The sequence below is a fragment of the Letharia columbiana genome (genome assembly GCF_014066305.1).
Source record: "Letharia columbiana isolate WasteWater2 chromosome Unknown Sc0000043_s0, whole genome shotgun sequence".
Lineage (NCBI taxonomy): Eukaryota > Fungi > Ascomycota > Lecanoromycetes > Lecanorales > Parmeliaceae > Letharia > Letharia columbiana.
The window spans coordinates 56,469-74,327 of record NW_023501087.1 but is presented as its reverse complement, the minus strand read 5'-3'; the positions used below and the strand labels follow the sequence as shown (position 1 = coordinate 74,327).

The following is a 17,859-nucleotide window of genomic DNA, read 5'->3' as shown; positions in this document are numbered from 1 at the left end:
GTTCAGGTCACCACGAAACTTGGGGTCAGGATGGGACGAGGACTCTCGTTCTCTTTATAGCTTCTTCTTCGGCATCTTAATCGTGCCTAATATCCGCACCACTTGCATAGCGCAAGCTCGAGGCCACGCTTGCTTGACAGGCATGGAGCGCTCATCCACCCATGCCAAATCTGGATCCACGAAAGCCCGTACGAGTTCCATTGCAGCATTCGGCGCGGGGAACATCTGTATCATCTCGCTAACTCCTTCCACGGCGGATATCGCGGCCACACCAGCAATGGCAAAAGCCAGTAAGGTACCCGACGGACCAGCAACCTTGAGAGCCTCGCCATCCTTTTGGAATAAAGTCACACCTATCACCGTACTGAGAACAATCATCTGTAGCCATGTACGAGACAGACCGTATCGTAGAATGGGTGAACGAACGAATATCTGCCATCCGCAGAGCACTTGCCTACGTTGCCGTTAGAACGGAGAGGTCTTTCAACAACCGCGATCCTTCTACCTCAGCTCCGGCTCTCTTTCCATCATTGAGGCTTCTTGAAAAGAGAACAAGGATAATTGTCGAGCATATAGCAACGCATGGAATATAAAACCGAAAAGACGGCGCCGGAACAACAGACCGGGGTTCGTAATCGTTGCAGAAATGCAGCAGATTCGACCTCGAGGAGAAATGTCAGCAAGAAACACAAAAAAAAAAAATTGTAGATGGCAGCCTGCAGTCAGTAAGCCAGCCTTCTACAGCTGCAGGGAGCCCATTCCAGGGCGATGCACGCCGACCACAATCGTAACGCTGTAGATCAGTCGAACGAAATGCTGTATCTGCGTTACATAGCCCGAACACCCGTTTTACCACTGCACGTTTGCTTTGGGAGCAAGGACCGCCGAGGGAACTTTCCCCCGGGCCGAGTGGCGGACAGATGACGAATACCTAGGACATCTACTGTGAAGGGGAAGAGCAGCCTTGTTCATCATAGCCGATTTAACGTAGCGGTCTGATGGCAATAGCATCTGCAAGCTGCGCTACAAAGTCTGTTAGAGTACACACATGGAGATCTCTTCATGTTGGGAAAAGTAAACGAAGAAGATCATCGTAGAGTCATGATCCTTTTCTTGGTTTCCAAGTTCGTAGCAATGAAGCAGCATCTTCAATCTTGGATTGGGCTTCAAAAATCGGTAAGACCCAAGTCCTCCTTTGCGGGGACAATACGGATGGTGTTGGTGTGTCCCTTTCCTCCGCGCCAGCCTTGAACACAGACGACCATGTCTCCTTCACTCAGGATGCTTAGACCAATGGCTTGCTTAATCCCCCCACTTGAGTCTGCCGTCGACATCTTCCTGCCAATCAGCCTCCTTAAAGTCTGGTTTCTGCCTTGGGAACATAAATGGGTATACGCCGCGATACAAATGTGAGTACTGTTTTTGATTAGCGAGGAATTTGATTAGAGGAGTCGATTTACATACGCGAGAGGCAGTAGCATTGCGAGTGACCATGATGATTGGGCATACAGGACGATATTTGGAGATCATCCGGGCAGAATTGCCACTATGCGAGGATTAGCTTGATTGGAGCAGCATCTGCTGGGAGTCATACCTCGTAGTCAGGACAAGAATGGCGCCAGCGTTCATCTCCAAGCTGGTGCTCACAGCGGACATGGCAGCCGACTCTAACAAGCTGACGGGCTTCTTGGTCGTTGCACGCATATCGTTGAACAAGCTGACGTAAGGTATGGCAACTTCGGCCAAGGAGCAGGTGTCATGCATCATCGCCACAGATTCTTTAGGGTAGTTACCTTTGGCAGTCTCACCAGACAGCATGACGCAGTCCGCTCCATCGAGAACGGCGTTGCCAACATCGCTGACTTCAGCACGAGTAGGGCGAGGGTTGTTAGTCATTGACTCAAGCATCTGGGTTGCGCAGATGACGGGCTTTCCAGCGCGGTTGCACTTCGCAATCATCATTTTCTGCGCGATGAAGACCTGAGCAGGGGCAATCTCGATACCGAGATCGCCACGAGCAACCATAACACCGTCGGTCTCCTTGAGAATCTCATCGAAATTGTTCACACCTTGCTGGTTCTCAATCTTTGCGATAATCTGGATGTCCTTTCCGTCTTCGCCGAGGACTCTTCGAATGTCCTTGATGTCCTCACCGCGGCGAATAAATGAAGCAAAAACCATGTCCACGTTGTTCTTGACGCCAAATCGTAGATCGTTCTGGTCTTTCTCTGAAAGGGCTGGGAGATCAACGTCGGTCTTGGGCAGGTTGACACCTTTCTTGGACGATATTCTCCCATTGTTGATGCATCGACAGCGGAGAGTCTTCTCATCAACGACCTTCAGAACCTCAAACGCAAGGATTCCGTCATCCACATAGATAGTTCGGCCGGCTTCAATGACCTTGGTAATGTTCTTATAGTCCACGTACCTATTTCGGGGTTAGCTCAAATCGTCGGCAATTGGATTATCCACTCAGCTTACATGTTCTTTTCATCGCAAGCAGTAGCGTACTTCTCGTCGGTGGTTATGTTGATCTCATGACCCTCAGAAATTGGAATGTCTGCATCTCCAACCGTGTTACCCGTGCGGATCTCGGGACCTTTCTGTTATACATATCAGCACCGCCGGCGAGCTTGCTTAGATAAGGGCAGCGTCTCGTACTGTATCGAGCGCAATGGCTAAAGGCCGGCCCGGCATTTGGCGCTCGGCTTCTCTCGAATGGTCAATGACCGATTGGTGGTACTCGTACGCTCCGTGGGAGAAGTTCATGCGTACGACGTTGAGCCCAGCTTTACGTAGGATGTTGATTTTCTCCACGGAATTGGTCTTTGGGCCTGAATGCGCAGGTCAGCGAGGCTCATTCAAACCCCAGCTCAGCTCGGACATGTAACTCAGCATACCAATTGTGCAGATAATGGATGTACGGCGATAGTTGGTCTTGGGCTTGAACTCGGTATTTAAGCTGGAGAGCCATTCAATCTGAGTGCTTCCAGAGGATAGGTGATCGAGGGAGTCGGCCATGTTGCAGGTAGCTGTTCAAAGCTCTCAAGGGACCGGTGAGAAGTTTTGTTCAGAGCTGTGAGAGAAAGTGAAAACTCGGGGCCGGAATAATGTAAGGAGGTAGTTGTAGAGAAGTGGGAGGTTTCGCACGAGTTGTAAGAAGTCGGTCTACGATGGAGCAGATTAGAGAGGGAGCAAAAGGAAATGGAGAGAATCAACCCTTCTGGGAAGCCCCGCTGCTCCACCGTCTCCAAGCTTATCGATAACCAAATTACGGCACAAATTTGTGTCGCCGAGGCGGATAGGGCTTAGCGTCATCTAGTGCCTGGAAACAATCAACATTCAACGACCACTAACCAGGCTCTCCTAACAAATATCCAATTGCTCTGAGCCCAACTCTGGACCTTACACACGAACAAATATACTTGTCCCAGATTCGTACTGCGGCAGATCGACAACCCTTCCGTCCTCCAATTGGGTAGGCTCCGCGCCATCGCACGCTCGTCATGGTGGTAAGGCACCCGTACCAACCAACCGGGCATCTGTTGATACTATAAACAGTTAGGCCGTCTGACACACTATGCATTTGATGCAGTACTAAGTACGAGTGTATGCTCTCAGCCAGAGGATCCCCAGGCTAAAATTACCTACAGTCTCTGCCTTTCTGGCAGGCGTCAAACGCTCAACAGGCCTCACGTATGCACAACCCCAGCCCAAGTCTTTTTCCGAAACCGAGTCCGTCCTCCCAACATCATCTTCCACCGAAAATACTGATAAGGCTAACGATATCCCTAATGTGGGAAACTTAGCCCCAGATTCGAATCAGACAAGATCTCTGAGAGCAAGGAGCTGAAAAAATGGGTCGATAAATACCTAGGTGTGGGAGAGTGGGTGATGGACCAGAGCGTGGCAATACTAGGATCGAGCGGCTACTTCGAGAGAAGGCGATGATGGGTGCGAAAGTGGGATTGGGTTCTTGTCACTGCAAGTGAAGCTTGGCTGTGTCAGTACAATTGTGGACGAGGACCCACTTTCGTATCTGAAACAGGAGCGTGGAGTATCGTAAGACCGGGACATTGGCTATGCATCCAGCCTTTTATAAGTCTCACTCGGGCTGTTCGCTTCGGCGGTGTTGGAGTTTGGCGGCAAAGTCACCATGGTGGAGTGCATTGAATTGAAATCTAAATTGTTCGATACCCAAAGATTTTGCATGAAGCCTGCAATTTCTCACCATTCGTAGAGCCTAGAGGCTCTGTTTCATTTGTAGATCTAATGAATACTAAAGTTGGAGACTTTGGCCACATTCCGTCAGAATGCTTAATCGATCGACTTCTCGAAGTCATGCTCACAATCCTCTGTTGGTTATTAAGGCCATAGCTATTGTAACCATGACAGCCACGTAGTTGTCCAATTCTTGTTCACCCACTTTGCTTCGGACATGGCAGACAAGTATCTCCTCCGCGTGACCGCCGGTTCCTCCTACGACACCACCACCCACCAAACCGTACAGGTCAACAAGCCCACCCCAACCCACATATCCACCGCCATCTGTGACGCCAAAATCTCTGTCCGGATCCAAAACTATCGAGGCTTACCACGCAAGTCTCCTACTACATCTGCGTACTTCTCTCACGCACTTCACCTTCATGATCAATATAGTATTGCCTTCACACTCCTCCCACACAAGTCATTTCCCGGCTCTGCCCTCGTCTTCGGCAACAGTTTCGACCGACCAATCCGTGACCGGCTGCCTCCGGGAACCAGTACCGCGTTACGGATAGTGAAATGGGCGATCGATCCAGGGTTGGATGGGGATCTGTACAGCGATACTCCGCATCTCTACGGCAATGCACTCAGTAGCGTGAACATACTACGTGTGGGGGAGAAGGTCAAAGATGGCAAAGATCTGCCGGAGCCTGTAGGCGAAGAGAAGGCGTTGGAGGAGGGGGGAGACGGAGAGGGCGAAGAGTGGAGGAAGAGCAAGGATGTGCCGGAGACAGGCGACGCGAGGAAGAAGCACTTCCTCACGAAGGGAAAGACGGAGGAGTGGGAGTGGGAGGAGGGGAGGGTCTACGAGTGTGATTTTTTCAATCCATATCTGGATTTCAACAGTGCGTTGGACTCTTCTTGCTCGAGTGGAGAATTTTGGATGGATGTAGAGGAGAAGAGGGTGGACGACGAAATTTTGCTAATGTTCTATGGGCAGGCTTTTCCCTCAAGCTTCCAGGCTTTTCGTTGTCGGTGTTGCCGTATCTAGGGGGAACTGACTATCTGCGGTAGGTTCTCATTACTCTACCAGTCCCTGCACCCCCCTGGTGTATTTCACATTGCTCAACCGTGTCAGGTATGTCCTCAAAATCAAAGACACGGACGAAGTGCTCTTTGTGGTAGTCTTCTCCTTGTTGCACAAAGAGGATGTGGAGAAGGAAGAAGCAGAACTAAAGAAAGGAGGTGAAGATACGAAGGTTACGAGTCAGGAATCGCAAGGGGCGAGACATGAAGGTGAGAAGGACTTCGAGCCAGAGGCAGATGACCTAGATTAAGCATTGCCCTTTACAAAACACGGATGGAGCAGATGCATAGCTCTTAGCACATCTCTCATCAACATTAAAATTCAGTCGTACGAAGCTCTTGTTAAGGTAAGGGCCTCCTGACACCATGGTTTGGTATATCTTTCATTCTGTCAGTAAAAGTGTGGACTCACGCTGCCTCGGTGGCTACGACTGCCGCGAACATGGGAGGTTCCTACTGGTCAGAGGCCTCTGTGGAACGATGCGTCCGCAAGTACAGGTTCGACAGAGCTGATCTTTGACCTCTCGAGATGGGGCCATGCATGAAGTAAAGGGGCCCTGATTTTGTTGAGAACACCAACAAATATGACGGCTCTTTTAAGCTCGCACAGTGTCGAATGCCCAGACGCGAAGTAACCTTTGAAGTAGGTACTCTCGACTCATAGGATCTGAATACTAAATCTACAGATTGGGGGATGATTCAAGTCAAGCTGTCACGTTTCCTCCTGTCTTGTCCATACGGCGGCAAAGCGCCGGCTTGCTACATTTTCAGGGCTTAGAACTTAAGTGACGACCCGGCAAGTAAAACGTGTCGGAACTCTTGTCATCATGGGAGTCTGAGTGTTTGGGAAGGGAGGGGCGAAACTTGTCGCTGCGGCAGTAGTACGTACCCAATGGCTTCTCTGCCCACGCACGCGGAAACCCCTTTGATTCCATATGCGTCTTGCGGAATGACGAACTCTACTAACGCAGATTCAGTCATTCTCGCTCCCCATTCCAAGACCACGATGCTGCTCACACTATACTTTCTTCCAGCCTTACAGCAAATCAGCACCTGGGGACTTGTACCCTCTCGAAGCGTTTCCCCCATCTCAAATACCGGAATGAATTCCCAGGGGAATGAACCTCATCTGGTTGAGGATTTCCTGCGTAAGACCGACATCGAGTGCGTTTTCCTCCAATGCGAGACCAGAGCCGACGCACACGTGAGCTTCGTTCGGGATGGACCGATTCCCAATCATTTTCTGCTTGTCTAAGGAACCGTCGTCGTGGAATCTTCCACTAGAGATCCGGATGATGTTGTCCTCTACAGTGGGTTGTCTAATATTCCTATGGCTATCTCGTGGAAAGTGTTGGGGGAGGGTCATCGTGGTCAATGGGTGGGCTCAGCAAAGACTTATGCGCTGACCTGGTTGAAAATTCATATGCTTCGACAATACGATTGTGAAGGGTGTGCATCCTTCAGAAACGCAGTTTCATCTTGTTGTTGGAAGCAACGACGGGTAGCACCGTGTGAAGCGGCGTGGTTCAGGACTTATCCCGGATCTCCGCCTCCAAGCCGTCGTAGCCTGGTCGGCACTGGACATGGGTTCAATTGTTGTTGGGGGTATTTATTAGTTCGTATTAGGTTCGATTCCTAATGGCGCTGGTACAATAAGGTGTTGCGGTGCTTTTTATATTCTGGCAGCGCCATTAGCCATAGGTTTTAAAGTTCTATCGAACGATATTGGCGAGGGCTTAGGTTCGAATCCTATGTGTAATGACGCATTGATTTGTGAATTTTTTTTTTTTTTTTTTTTTAAAAAAAGAAAAAAAAAAATTTTTTTTTTTCCCATTTTTTTTTTTATTACCCCCCAATATTTATATATTTAATAAAAAAATTTTTTTTTTATTTTTTAAAAAATTAATTATATTTTTTTTTTTTAAAAAAATTTTTTTTTATTTTTTTTTATAAAAAAAAAAAAATTTAAATTTTTTTTTCCCCCCCGTTTTTTAAAAGTATTACTTCTATTCTTACTAATCTCTCGTCTAAAATCTTAATTTTAAATATTCTTATAATATATAAGACACGCCCGAATAGCCTTTAAGTCTTACTAATTATAATTATCTCGTAATATCTTTAATAGTATAGAGATAGAGATAGAATTTAGCCTTACTCGATAGATATTATTACGAGCGTACCCTTGACATACCACTCAGCCCTATAGCTAGCGGGCCTTAGCGAAGGCATCTCCTATTATATTATACCTCCTTCCTACATATATAATTCGATAGCCTTATTATTCTAATTCTATCTCACCTATACTAATATCGTATCTATACTAGTCCTAATATTATAATAAGACTTCTTCGTATACCTCTCGACGAAGAGAATTAACAAGTTTTTTTTACTTTCTACTTGAAGTAAGCGATCGAGCTTAATAAAGAAAACGCTAGGTATTTCTATTATATAGAAGCCTTATTATATATATAAATTATAAACTAATCTATATTATTCGAAAGAATCTATATTAGATAACTTACATTATTAACGATAGTCTAATTTATTAAAAAAACGAGTTCTCTATATTAAGAATAAGATATCCTTCTTCGCTTCGTATTATAAATATTAAAATCGCTATAACTTACTTAAATTTTAAACTACCCTCTAAGCGAAGTAATATTACTAAAAAAGAGTTATACTCGAAGTATTTATAATCTTTATGACGATTTAATTAGTTAAGAAATAAGTGTTATAGACTCTTATAAAGAAATAATATTATTTTAGATATTATACTCTTAATATAGAGATCTATTATATTTCTCGACTTATTATTACCTTTATAATATCGAAATTCTAGAGATCTCTCTACTTCGTTCTTATCTATATTTAATATATTATAAGTTTCTTAAATTCTTACTTAAATTCATCTATATTAATATTAAAATACGTCTCTTTATATCGTCGATTATCTATATATTATAATTAGCTTTATCTTATATATAACGATTTATATAGAAGATACTTATCTCTTAAATTCGTTATAACTCTATATACTACGTATATAGCGCTCTCTATCTACTAAGAACCTTTATTAGCGATATTATAAGATATTAAGTTATCTAAAGGAGATATAAGACTAAAATCCGCTTAATATTTTAGTCTTTTCTTCTTCAAGAAGATATTAGAATAGTAAGGAGAGATATAGATCTAAAACTCGCCTAACATCTCTACTCCGCCTCCGCTTTATCCCCTACTATTACTTACTTTATAAGATTTTAAGATATTTAGAGTAAATCGATAATCGCTAAATTAGATAGCCACTTAGTCTAAGGCTATTAGATCTATCTATCTTTATAGATACTAATTTAATATTATTTAATAATTGAAAAATAAGAATCTAAGATAAGCTTATCTATAATAATAATTATTTTCTCTATTGATACTTTTAAAATTATTTACGTTATAGCGAGACTTAAAGAGAAAGCTAATTAGTATATATCTATTAGATAACGATATCGCTTATACTCTATAGTCGATAATCTTCTAAATTATTTAAGTAACGTATATAAGATACTCTTATTTATTCTTAAGATAATCTATTAATATACTTATAATAAAATAAGATAAGAAAGCTAATTATTTCTTAAATTCTACGATGATCTTATTAAATATATTAAATATAATTTTAAGAAAAAATAATAGTCTAATAATCGATATATGAAGGAAATCGAAACTTCGTTTATATAACTTAATTAATCTATTAATAAGAAATTAAACTATATCTAAATTAAAGAAATATATTATAAGAATATAGCTTTAATATTAATAATCTACTAAGAAATTCGCGAAAAGAAGACTTAAAGATTCGCGAAGTAATATATAAAAGTAAAGGTCGAGGCTAACGTAAAGAAGAGTAAATACTTAATTATAACTCGCTTTACTTTTAATATAGAGAATTTAAGTCTTACTAAGATAGAGAACCTTACGAATAAAAATTAGGCTTATATATAAAAGTATAATAAATACTTCGAACTCGGTATAAATTTCGACGAAGTATACGAGCTTAGTTACTAGGGCTTTCTATAAGCGACCTAATAATACTTCGAATATCGTATTTTTAAACGAATTAAAATTATTCGATATTTTAGAATAACCTCCTTTTTTTTATATCGGGAAATCGATTTCCTAGACCTATATTACTTATTAATAGTCTTATATTAAACCTATTAAGTAGACTTCTCTTATTATTATATATCTAAAAGGCTTTTAAAGCTATAGTACGTTATCTATAGACCTTACTATCGTCGTCGATAGCCTTTATTGATATCGATTATATAATATTCCTTATAAAGAAACTCACTTGATATTAAATTAGAGTTTTAGCGTTTACGGCTCGATTCGGTTCGAAAGGCCTTAATTAATTAAATTATATTATTTTATTGATTTCTTCTTTATTATAAATATGAAATTAGATGACTATCGTATAGTAAATCATTTTTTGATTATTATCTATTTAATTCTTTATGAATTCTAGTTAAATTAAAAGCTTCTTAACGCTATAATAAAGTGTAAGACGACGCGCTAGCGAAATCTCCGGGACGCGATATTGTTATTTATCGTTGTCGCCGAAGAAAGATATTAATTTAATCTAATATACTAATATTAAAAGTTCTTTATTTTTATGGATTTTCAGCGAGCATAAAATATATGTATGCGATAAAATTATTTACTTCTTTCGAAGGCCTACGGCAGGCAGGCTAGACAAAAAAAAAAAAAAACTTGGAGAATCTTGCCGATACAAGATGTGGCTATATCTCCGGGATCTCAACCATCTCCAGCCAAGGCCTATATCGACTATGGATGTTTGAAGATATAAGGTAAGTAATGGGCCTGCATCTCCGGTCTACTAGCCATGAGGGCTATGGCTATTTGAGAGGGGGTAGTATTACGAGCGTACCCTTGATATACCACTCAGCCCTATGGCTAGCGGGCCTTGGCGGAGGCATCCCCTACCATATCATGCCTCCTTCCCACATACATAGTTCGATAGCCTTATTATCCTAGTTCTACCTCACCCATACTAATATCGCATCTATGCTGGTCCTGACAGATATCTCCTTCTTTCAACAACTCTACTATTACACTTTTAAGAAATTTCTAATACTCTTAAATAACCCTATTAATTTATAGAGCTTAAAAGTATTTATAAGACTCTATTTAAATATTAGTAGAATAAGGGTATTCAATTACAATTATAGACTCGCTAAGAAATATATATAGTTACTAATGTATTAAATCGATTTATCTCCTCTATATACTTATTATAATAGTAAAAAAGCTTAAAAATCTTAAATTCCTTCTTCTAGATATTCTTCTTATTCTTCTTAAAAGCAGATAAAGTAATACAGTATTTATATTAATTTTACTAGAATATTTCCTTTTTTAAAGATATAGTTATTAATCTCTCGAATACTATATCTAGTAGTAAGTTCTAAAATAAGATTATTATCTTACTAGACTATTATAAGAATATTATCTTAAACTATTATAGTAAGAACTTCGTAAGAAATATTCTTAGTAAATATCTATTTTATCTTTATAAGTAATTTTAAAAGATCTCGTTAAGTAGACTTTATAGTTTTATATATTATAATTCTTCTATCTCTTAGAGCTATAACCAGCTTTAGATAAGTAAAATAGTTATTTATAAAGAGAATAATATTCTTTAGAAGGGTATTCGTAGCTAATTTAAATATTATAGCTAATATTTCTTTAAGTTCTTTAGTTTCTAGCCTATTTTCTAATTTTTATATCGGAAAATATTATACGTAATTATAGATATAGCTCTTATTACTAATTATAAAGAGCTTATATTTCTCTTTAATTAACTAATCTAGAGCTATAATAGAATAAGATATACACTTTATCTTCTTAATTATATATTTATTAATCGCTATATAAAAACTCGAGATTCTAAAAAGATCTTAATTCTTTTAAATCTCGCTAATAAATAAAAGAAGTTTCTTATATTATATCGACTACTTCTATCGACTTATTTTAATAATTATAAGATTCTCTTAAGTAAGATTTAAATAATATATATACTTCCGAAGAAGAATATAGTAGCTCTAAGCTATTTTCTCTATAATAATGTCATGAGATGCCTGAGGCATACTCATAGGGCCACTAGCGTAGGCTTGGCACCGCACATATCTGCCTGCAGACCACATAGATTAATCAACATCTTTTACACCACACACATATATGAGTCAAACCATAATGATTCCTTAACAATTGGTAGCAACACCTGGCCCTACTTCATAGGACATCCAGGCGTCATATCAGACGTTTACGCAAAGCCCACATCAACACCTAATAGTGTGACGCTCCAAGCCGGACCTCCAATACACTCGCGTCATCGAGTACCTTTTGACAAAACCCACGCCCACATCGATCCTTTTGATAGGCCTATCGATATCGATATTATGAATTCATACGCTGAGAGACTCGCCTCATTCACGTCATGGCCGCACGTGTGTCCAAGTGCCTCTACCGTAGCCCGTGCTGGCTTTCGTCGAGAATACGACCCTACTTTTCCATCTCCGGATCTCACTGTGTGCTCACTATGCGGTCTTGATCCTTGTGACTGGTATAGTGACGGTAGTCCATTCGATTTCCACGCTACTCGATCCCCGGAGTGTCCATTTGTACGTGCAACACAGCAGAAAAAGAAGCATCGGAATCAGAAGACTCGCCAGCAATATACGAGAAGGTCTCTACAAGTCGATCAGCCAGCCACTCACTCAGTCACTCAGTCTGGTACTTTACAAGAGGAGGAACCACTACAGGCAATTGCGGAGAACACTGCGGAGAGCACTGCGGAGAGCACTGCGGAGAAAGCAAGCGACAACAAGGCCACCATCACCAAGAACACGGCTCAGCTCTCCAAGATCCCACGTCATATGCTATCCACGCTCCCACGTCAAACCACCACTCAGCAGGAGAACGACACTACAATTTGGCCTGCTATCTCTGCATGCCTGGGCAATATCACATTGTGGTACATCACTGCAATGACGATACAAGAGAAGGACCTACTGCGGCGGTCACAGCCAAATCACTATGGCCAATTGGGTCTCTGCAGAGGAACATCGGACGATGCATATTTGGACAATTGAAACCGTCTGATGTCTTGCTCCGGTACTATTCGAGGGGTTTCACTGCGGCAGGAGAACTCGTGGGATTCACACCACTAATTGGCCTGGTCTCTCCATTCCTTTCCAGCATTTCGAAAACTCACTCATTCATGCATGCGTACTTCTTGCCATGAGGACATGGCATTTCTCTGTTTTTTGTGGGCAATTGTCATGAGATGCCTGAGGCATACTCATAGGGCCACTAGCGTAGGCTTGGCACCGCACATATCTGCCTGCAGACCACATAGATTAATCAACATCTTTTACACCACACACATATATGAGTCAAATCATAATGATTCCTTAACAAATAATTAAAGTTATAAATATAATTCTATTTTTTTTTTTTTTTTTTTTTTTTTTTTTTTTTTTTTTTTTTTTTTTTTTTTTTTTTTTTTTTTTTTTTTTTTTTTTTTTTTTTTTTTTTTTTTTTTTTTTTTTTTTTTTTTTTTTTTTTTTTTTTTTTTTTTTTTTTTTTTTTTTTTTTTTTTTTTTTTTTTTTTTTTTTTTTTTTTTTTTTTTTTTTTTTTTTTTTTTTTTTTTTTTTTTTTTTTTTTTTTTTTTTTTTTTTTTTTTTTTTTATTTTTTTTTTTTTTTTTTTTTTTTTTTTATTTTTTTTTTTTTTGTTTTTTTTTTTTTTTTTTTTTTTTTTTTTTATTTTTTTTTTTTTTTTTTTTTTTTTTTTTTTTTTTTTTTTTTTTTTTTTTTTTTTTTTTTTTTTTTTTTAGGGGGGGGGGGGGTTGTTTTTTATGTTTTTTTTTTTTTTTATTGGTGTTTTTTTTTAATAATAAAAAAAAGGATTTTTTTTGGGGGGGGGGAGATTTTTTTTTTTTTTTTTTTTTGGGGGGGGGGGGTTTTTGGGTGGTTTGGGGGGGGGCACCCGTTGGTTGTGGTCGTGTTGTTGGGGGTATTTAGTTCGTATTAGGTTCGATTCCTAATGGCGCTGGTACATAATAAGGTGTTGCGGCTGGGTGCTTTTTATTTTCTTCAATTAGAGATGACTCTTTGCCCGGCAGCTCCCGTAGTGGAGTGGCAATAGCACCACCCTACGAGGGCTAGTTCCAGGGCCAGTAAGGTATCTGCCTGAGTCCGAATCTGAGTGTGAACCGTTGGGCCCAGCTACTCGCACAGGTAATACCACAAAATGGGGAGATCAGAGGGTATAGTGTAGGCAATGAATCCATATCCAGTGCCTACACCGTCTTCTTCACTTCCCACTCTCTGCCTTGCTTTTTGGGCGCTGCGCCGCCGCAAACCGAATTCATCTCACGGCTCGCCGTCCCAGCCTTGCATAATGCCCCACTCTGCCAGCAAGCCTAAATGTTGGCAATGTTGGACCAAGCACTTCGCAATATGGCTTGGACAGTATCTTAGTGTTCCTGCAAGGTTGTTTTCATGCACGTCTGCTGCTTTCTCATTGTTGCTCGAGTTGGTGTGCGTGGTAAAACAGACGTTGACCTCGCAAGATCCGTACGTTCTTTCTCTCAACAATACCTGCTTCAGCCGTCTCTTTTCAATGATCAGAAAACATCCTGGTATTTCTTGCAAGAGTAGGACAAGGCGTGATCGGCATGACTGACGTAAATGAAAACCGCGCTCCATCAATCGTTGCATTCAGCGTGATCTTCATTGTTTTGTCTTCCTTCACCGTCGGCCTGCGTCTGTTATCCCGGCGTATTTCAGCAGCGAATTTCTGGTGGGAGTACGTATCTCCGGAGTCCATATTTCCCCCTTTATTCCAAATCTTGAGTCTTGGACATGTCTTGAGAGTTTGTACTCTCGAAACATGTTTATTAAGGCTCGATATCGCCCCTCAAATAGACAATACTGACGGTAATCCAGCGATGCTTTCATTGTGATCAGCCTGGTAGGTCACCTCAAGACACCGTCTCCACGGGTCTAAATTACTGCAGGTGCTATCTTTTGGGTCATCTGCAATAGTCTTCATTGGCAAGACCCACTTTCCACCTGGTAGACGTTCCGGGATCTGACCCGCTTGAAGATATCCACAATGGCATGGGACGGCACGTCCAGACAGTGACACCTTATCAGGTGTCGGAGCAGTTCAGGGCAATTTGACCCATTGAACAACAGAGACCTAGAGCTGACGATCGAGAAGGACGTCTATGTCAGCGAAATTCACTACCCCATTACCATCACTGCCATCAAAATCTCCATCCTACTCTTCTACCTCCGCTTGTTCGGAGCTCGCAAATGGTTCAGACACGTAATATACATCACCGAAGCCATTGTTCTTAGCTGGTGCATGGCGACCATTTTGCCGGCAGTCTTTCAATGCAAGCCGATACACATTGCATGGTCCATCGATGCAATAGAGATGATGGAGCATTGTAACAATCTCAATGCCTATCTGATTGCCACTTCGGTGATCAACGTTATCCTGGACTTCTGGATCTTGGCGTTGCCGCTTTCTATCGTTTGGACGCTTCAGATGTCGAGGAAGTCAAAGGCGTCGTTGAGTGGTATTTTCTTGCTGGGAGCCTTGTAAGTAGGACGCTAAAATTAATGCCGGACTGTCGCTCAACATGAATCTAGCATATGCGGCGCCAGTATCGCGAGAGCGTACACTGTAGCTAACGTGGACATTACTGATATCACATGTAAGCAATGCCATCTCTTGTCTCACACTGCGCGCTATCCAAACCCCGTAACCAGCGAATAATCAAATTTCAGAGCTAACCTATAACAGGGAGCACGGTGGACCCCATCATATGGTCCAATGTCGAGATTAGTGTCGGCATCATCTGTGCCTGTCTACCCGTTCTCCGCCCACTAGTCCAAGCTGTTGGACGTAGACTCTTCGGCGGATCAAGCACGGCACTGTGGCACTCGTCCCAATTCTCACAGACTGCGGATGAGATCTATGGCTTCGAGCAGAGTCCGAAGGTACAAAGCCCAATTTTGGCAAGAAGGGCAGCGGAGTACCTCGTCATGCCCGAGAATACTTTGCCGACGCTACCGCCGGCGGCTGATTTTAGAAGATATAGTCAGAGGGCTGGACGTAGGGGTCTTGAGGATGGACTGTGGGAATCGCGGCATAGCGAAGAAGTTATGACAGTGAAGACGGTGAGGGTTAAGGAGCTTGGGGGTGAGGGGTGATGACATCGTCTATTAGTTGATTTCAGCGTTGGCGAGTGGTCATCTGTCCAGATGTACTGTCATCTTGAATCATGCGGCTAATAGACTTAGCTGTGAGAGGCATGTTAAGCTCATGGTGTTCAGAAGTAGAGGGCCAAACAATGCTCCAGAACTACCTCGAAGCTGATATTCGACAACGCTGACAACGGGCATTGATGGACCAAAACGTGAGATATGGCCGGTACGTTTCCGACGGCGACCCTGAACACAGCGGTTATTGATTTCAATAGCACGCGCTAATCACCCACCTCCCGTCTAGCATCGCGACGGAGCCAGGCTCCGGAGAACACACAAAGCTGCGTAGTCAAGCGTCTCAAACCGGAAGACTTGAACGCATTGCCATCAGATCAAAAAAAAAGTCTCTGTTGGCAATGCAGGTCTGACCAGTCACTGGGTGAACCTAGTCTGTAGATATGAGTATTCTCAGGTATTCTCGCAGCATAAGTCGCCCATGCAGCGTGATACCATAAAATTGGCGCTTTGGCTCTGACATGCGGCCTCTTGGACGTCGATTGCTCTTGCTTATGACTTTCTCTGAGCGTAGTGCAAATTAAATATTGCTTCGAGCTCGCGTGATGGATTTTGACCTCGAAGGTTTGCATCTTTGGCAGGGAAACTCGACGTGGGCAGACTTATTCACGTCGTCAGAAATTCACTTGAGGATCAGGAGACACTGGAAGAAACGGAGTAGGTACTTGAGTCGATTGGCTGGCTCCCTGAATAATGTCACGTGCAGACGCGTCAAGCGCGCCGTTGCTACGACCTCTACAATTACTAAAGTATATATGAGCTTCTCCCAGAACTCATCACTTCCGCTTCTTCTCAAAAATACGACAGCCACGTTTCACCATGCTCCGGCCTTTAGGCGACAATAAACTCAACGTGCTTCTGCGCCCCGACGACGATACAGACCCATACCGAATTCCCGCCGCCAAGCAGCAGCTGGGGCAGTGGCGACAGTTGAAGGACGGCTTATCGGTCTTGTTTAATATATGGCCGTCAAGTTTTGAAGCGCGGCTCCACCATGACAAGATAGACTTCGAGAAGTGGCATATCTATTTTCGGGTATGTGACTATCTCGCTGACTATCCAGCTGATCTCTGAACATCAGGGCAGGATTCCCCCTTTCGTAGCCTCCGTCTATAACCTGGCTCCACGACCTTAATCTATATCTATGCCTCCGGAAAGCACGTGGAACCATTCGAGATCCTGGACTACCCTCAAAATTGGGTAGCGATGCTCAAGTGGATTTGGAACTACGGGTATGAACGTCAATTGACCAAAGTCAAGAGCGGTTCCATGCTTCCACTACTGGATGTTGAGACGTACAATGCGATTGCGCAAGACAACAGTGATGCGGGTTGCAGTGGAATAAGAAGAGCTAAAGCTAGTTTTGAGGACAAGAACCTGGCGTTAGGCGTGTATTATATGCTTGAAGGATTTCAATTCCGCATGCCACTGCTACATAGGGACACGAACCTGGAGAAGTGGCATGTTGATTTCAAGGTAAGCCGATTTTAGTTTTACCACGGGCGAAAAGCCAACGACTGTTTAGGGAACCCCCTTCAGAAGCCTCCGGATACAACCAACTACCGATCACGGTATCGTCGCCATGTATGCATTCGATCAGAAGATTGGATCCTTCAAGATTCTAGATTTCCCTGCTCGCGGCCCTTATGTCGGCGATTTGGTTTCGCGGCAGCGAATGATTGCGTGGATTTGGGATTACGGTAACAAGCGCCTAGAGGGCCGAGTGAAATCCAAAGGTTAGCATCCTCCGATCCCTGACACACTCATCATCAGTGTTGATTTTATCGAGTAGCAGCGCAACGCTCCCAACCCAAAGCACCCACGAAAACTCACGCCAAAGTCAGACGAACAGAGAAGCCCCTGCTCCATAGAGTACTACACACAGCTAGTTTCAAGGCACAACGTGGAGCGAGCTCGAATATCCAAGGCACGAGGACCGTACCCAAAAAAGGGGATATCACCATGGAAGACGTCGGTGCTGGTGCCCATAGAGAGAATGTGGAGCCTTCCGCTCGAAAGGCACCACTTCGCGTCGCTGACCCAAATGCTCAGCTGGGAATGGCATGGCAGACAAAGGGCCGGGGACATTTCAGGAGACAGCAATACTTGAGGTCGATAATATCGAAATTGAGCGATTGGGCATAATCGATGATCAGTGATGGAAGGGATTCAGTACGGGAGAGAATAGATGTTTGATGGA

At 42.5% G+C, this 17,859-nt stretch overlaps 7 protein-coding genes across 7 annotated transcripts; 5 read left to right on the top strand and 2 right to left on the bottom strand.

Annotated features, from left to right (window-relative positions):
- Nucleotides 1–54: 54 nt before the first annotated feature.
- HO173_009761 (uncharacterized protein) lies at nt 55–1,146 on the bottom strand (the record flags this gene model as incomplete). Its single annotated transcript, XM_037311649.1, has 2 exons — nt 55–454; nt 1,049–1,146. The coding sequence occupies 2 exons, from the start codon at nt 1,144–1,146 to the stop codon at nt 55–57; spliced, it is 498 nt and encodes a 165-aa protein (XP_037161355.1).
- A 156-nt stretch (nt 1,147–1,302) lies between these two features.
- On the bottom strand, nt 1,303–3,021 carry HO173_009760 (uncharacterized protein; the record flags this gene model as incomplete). Its single annotated transcript, XM_037311648.1, has 6 exons — nt 1,303–1,416; nt 1,465–1,546; nt 1,595–2,428; nt 2,482–2,603; nt 2,662–2,834; nt 2,901–3,021. 6 exons carry the CDS (start codon nt 3,019–3,021, stop codon nt 1,303–1,305), a joined length of 1,446 nt encoding a protein of 481 aa, XP_037161354.1.
- Nucleotides 3,022–3,506: 485 nt separating this feature from the next.
- On the top strand, nt 3,507–3,951 carry HO173_009759 (uncharacterized protein; the record flags this gene model as incomplete). Its single annotated transcript, XM_037311647.1, has 4 exons — nt 3,507–3,512; nt 3,562–3,601; nt 3,654–3,735; nt 3,810–3,951. 4 exons carry the CDS (start codon nt 3,507–3,509, stop codon nt 3,949–3,951), a joined length of 270 nt encoding a protein of 89 aa, XP_037161353.1.
- Nucleotides 3,952–4,438: 487 nt separating this feature from the next.
- Nucleotides 4,439–5,543, top strand: HO173_009758 (uncharacterized protein; the record flags this gene model as incomplete). The annotated part of the gene is made up of 3 exons (XM_037311646.1): nt 4,439–5,111; nt 5,207–5,276; nt 5,345–5,543. The coding sequence occupies 3 exons, from the start codon at nt 4,439–4,441 to the stop codon at nt 5,541–5,543; spliced, it is 942 nt and encodes a 313-aa protein (XP_037161352.1).
- Nucleotides 5,544–11,538: 5,995 nt separating this feature from the next.
- HO173_009757 (uncharacterized protein) lies at nt 11,539–12,452 on the top strand (the record flags this gene model as incomplete). Its single annotated transcript, XM_037311645.1, has 2 exons — nt 11,539–11,542; nt 11,599–12,452. 2 exons carry the CDS (start codon nt 11,539–11,541, stop codon nt 12,450–12,452), a joined length of 858 nt encoding a protein of 285 aa, XP_037161351.1.
- Nucleotides 12,453–14,481: 2,029 nt separating this feature from the next.
- Nucleotides 14,482–15,590, top strand: HO173_009756 (uncharacterized protein; the record flags this gene model as incomplete). Its single annotated transcript, XM_037311644.1, has 4 exons — nt 14,482–14,507; nt 14,565–14,975; nt 15,027–15,091; nt 15,181–15,590. The coding sequence occupies 4 exons, from the start codon at nt 14,482–14,484 to the stop codon at nt 15,588–15,590; spliced, it is 912 nt and encodes a 303-aa protein (XP_037161350.1).
- Nucleotides 15,591–16,865: 1,275 nt separating this feature from the next.
- On the top strand, nt 16,866–17,804 carry HO173_009755 (uncharacterized protein; the record flags this gene model as incomplete). Its single annotated transcript, XM_037311643.1, has 3 exons — nt 16,866–17,135; nt 17,185–17,395; nt 17,452–17,804. The coding sequence occupies 3 exons, from the start codon at nt 16,866–16,868 to the stop codon at nt 17,802–17,804; spliced, it is 834 nt and encodes a 277-aa protein (XP_037161349.1).
- Nucleotides 17,805–17,859: the final 55 nt, after the last annotated feature.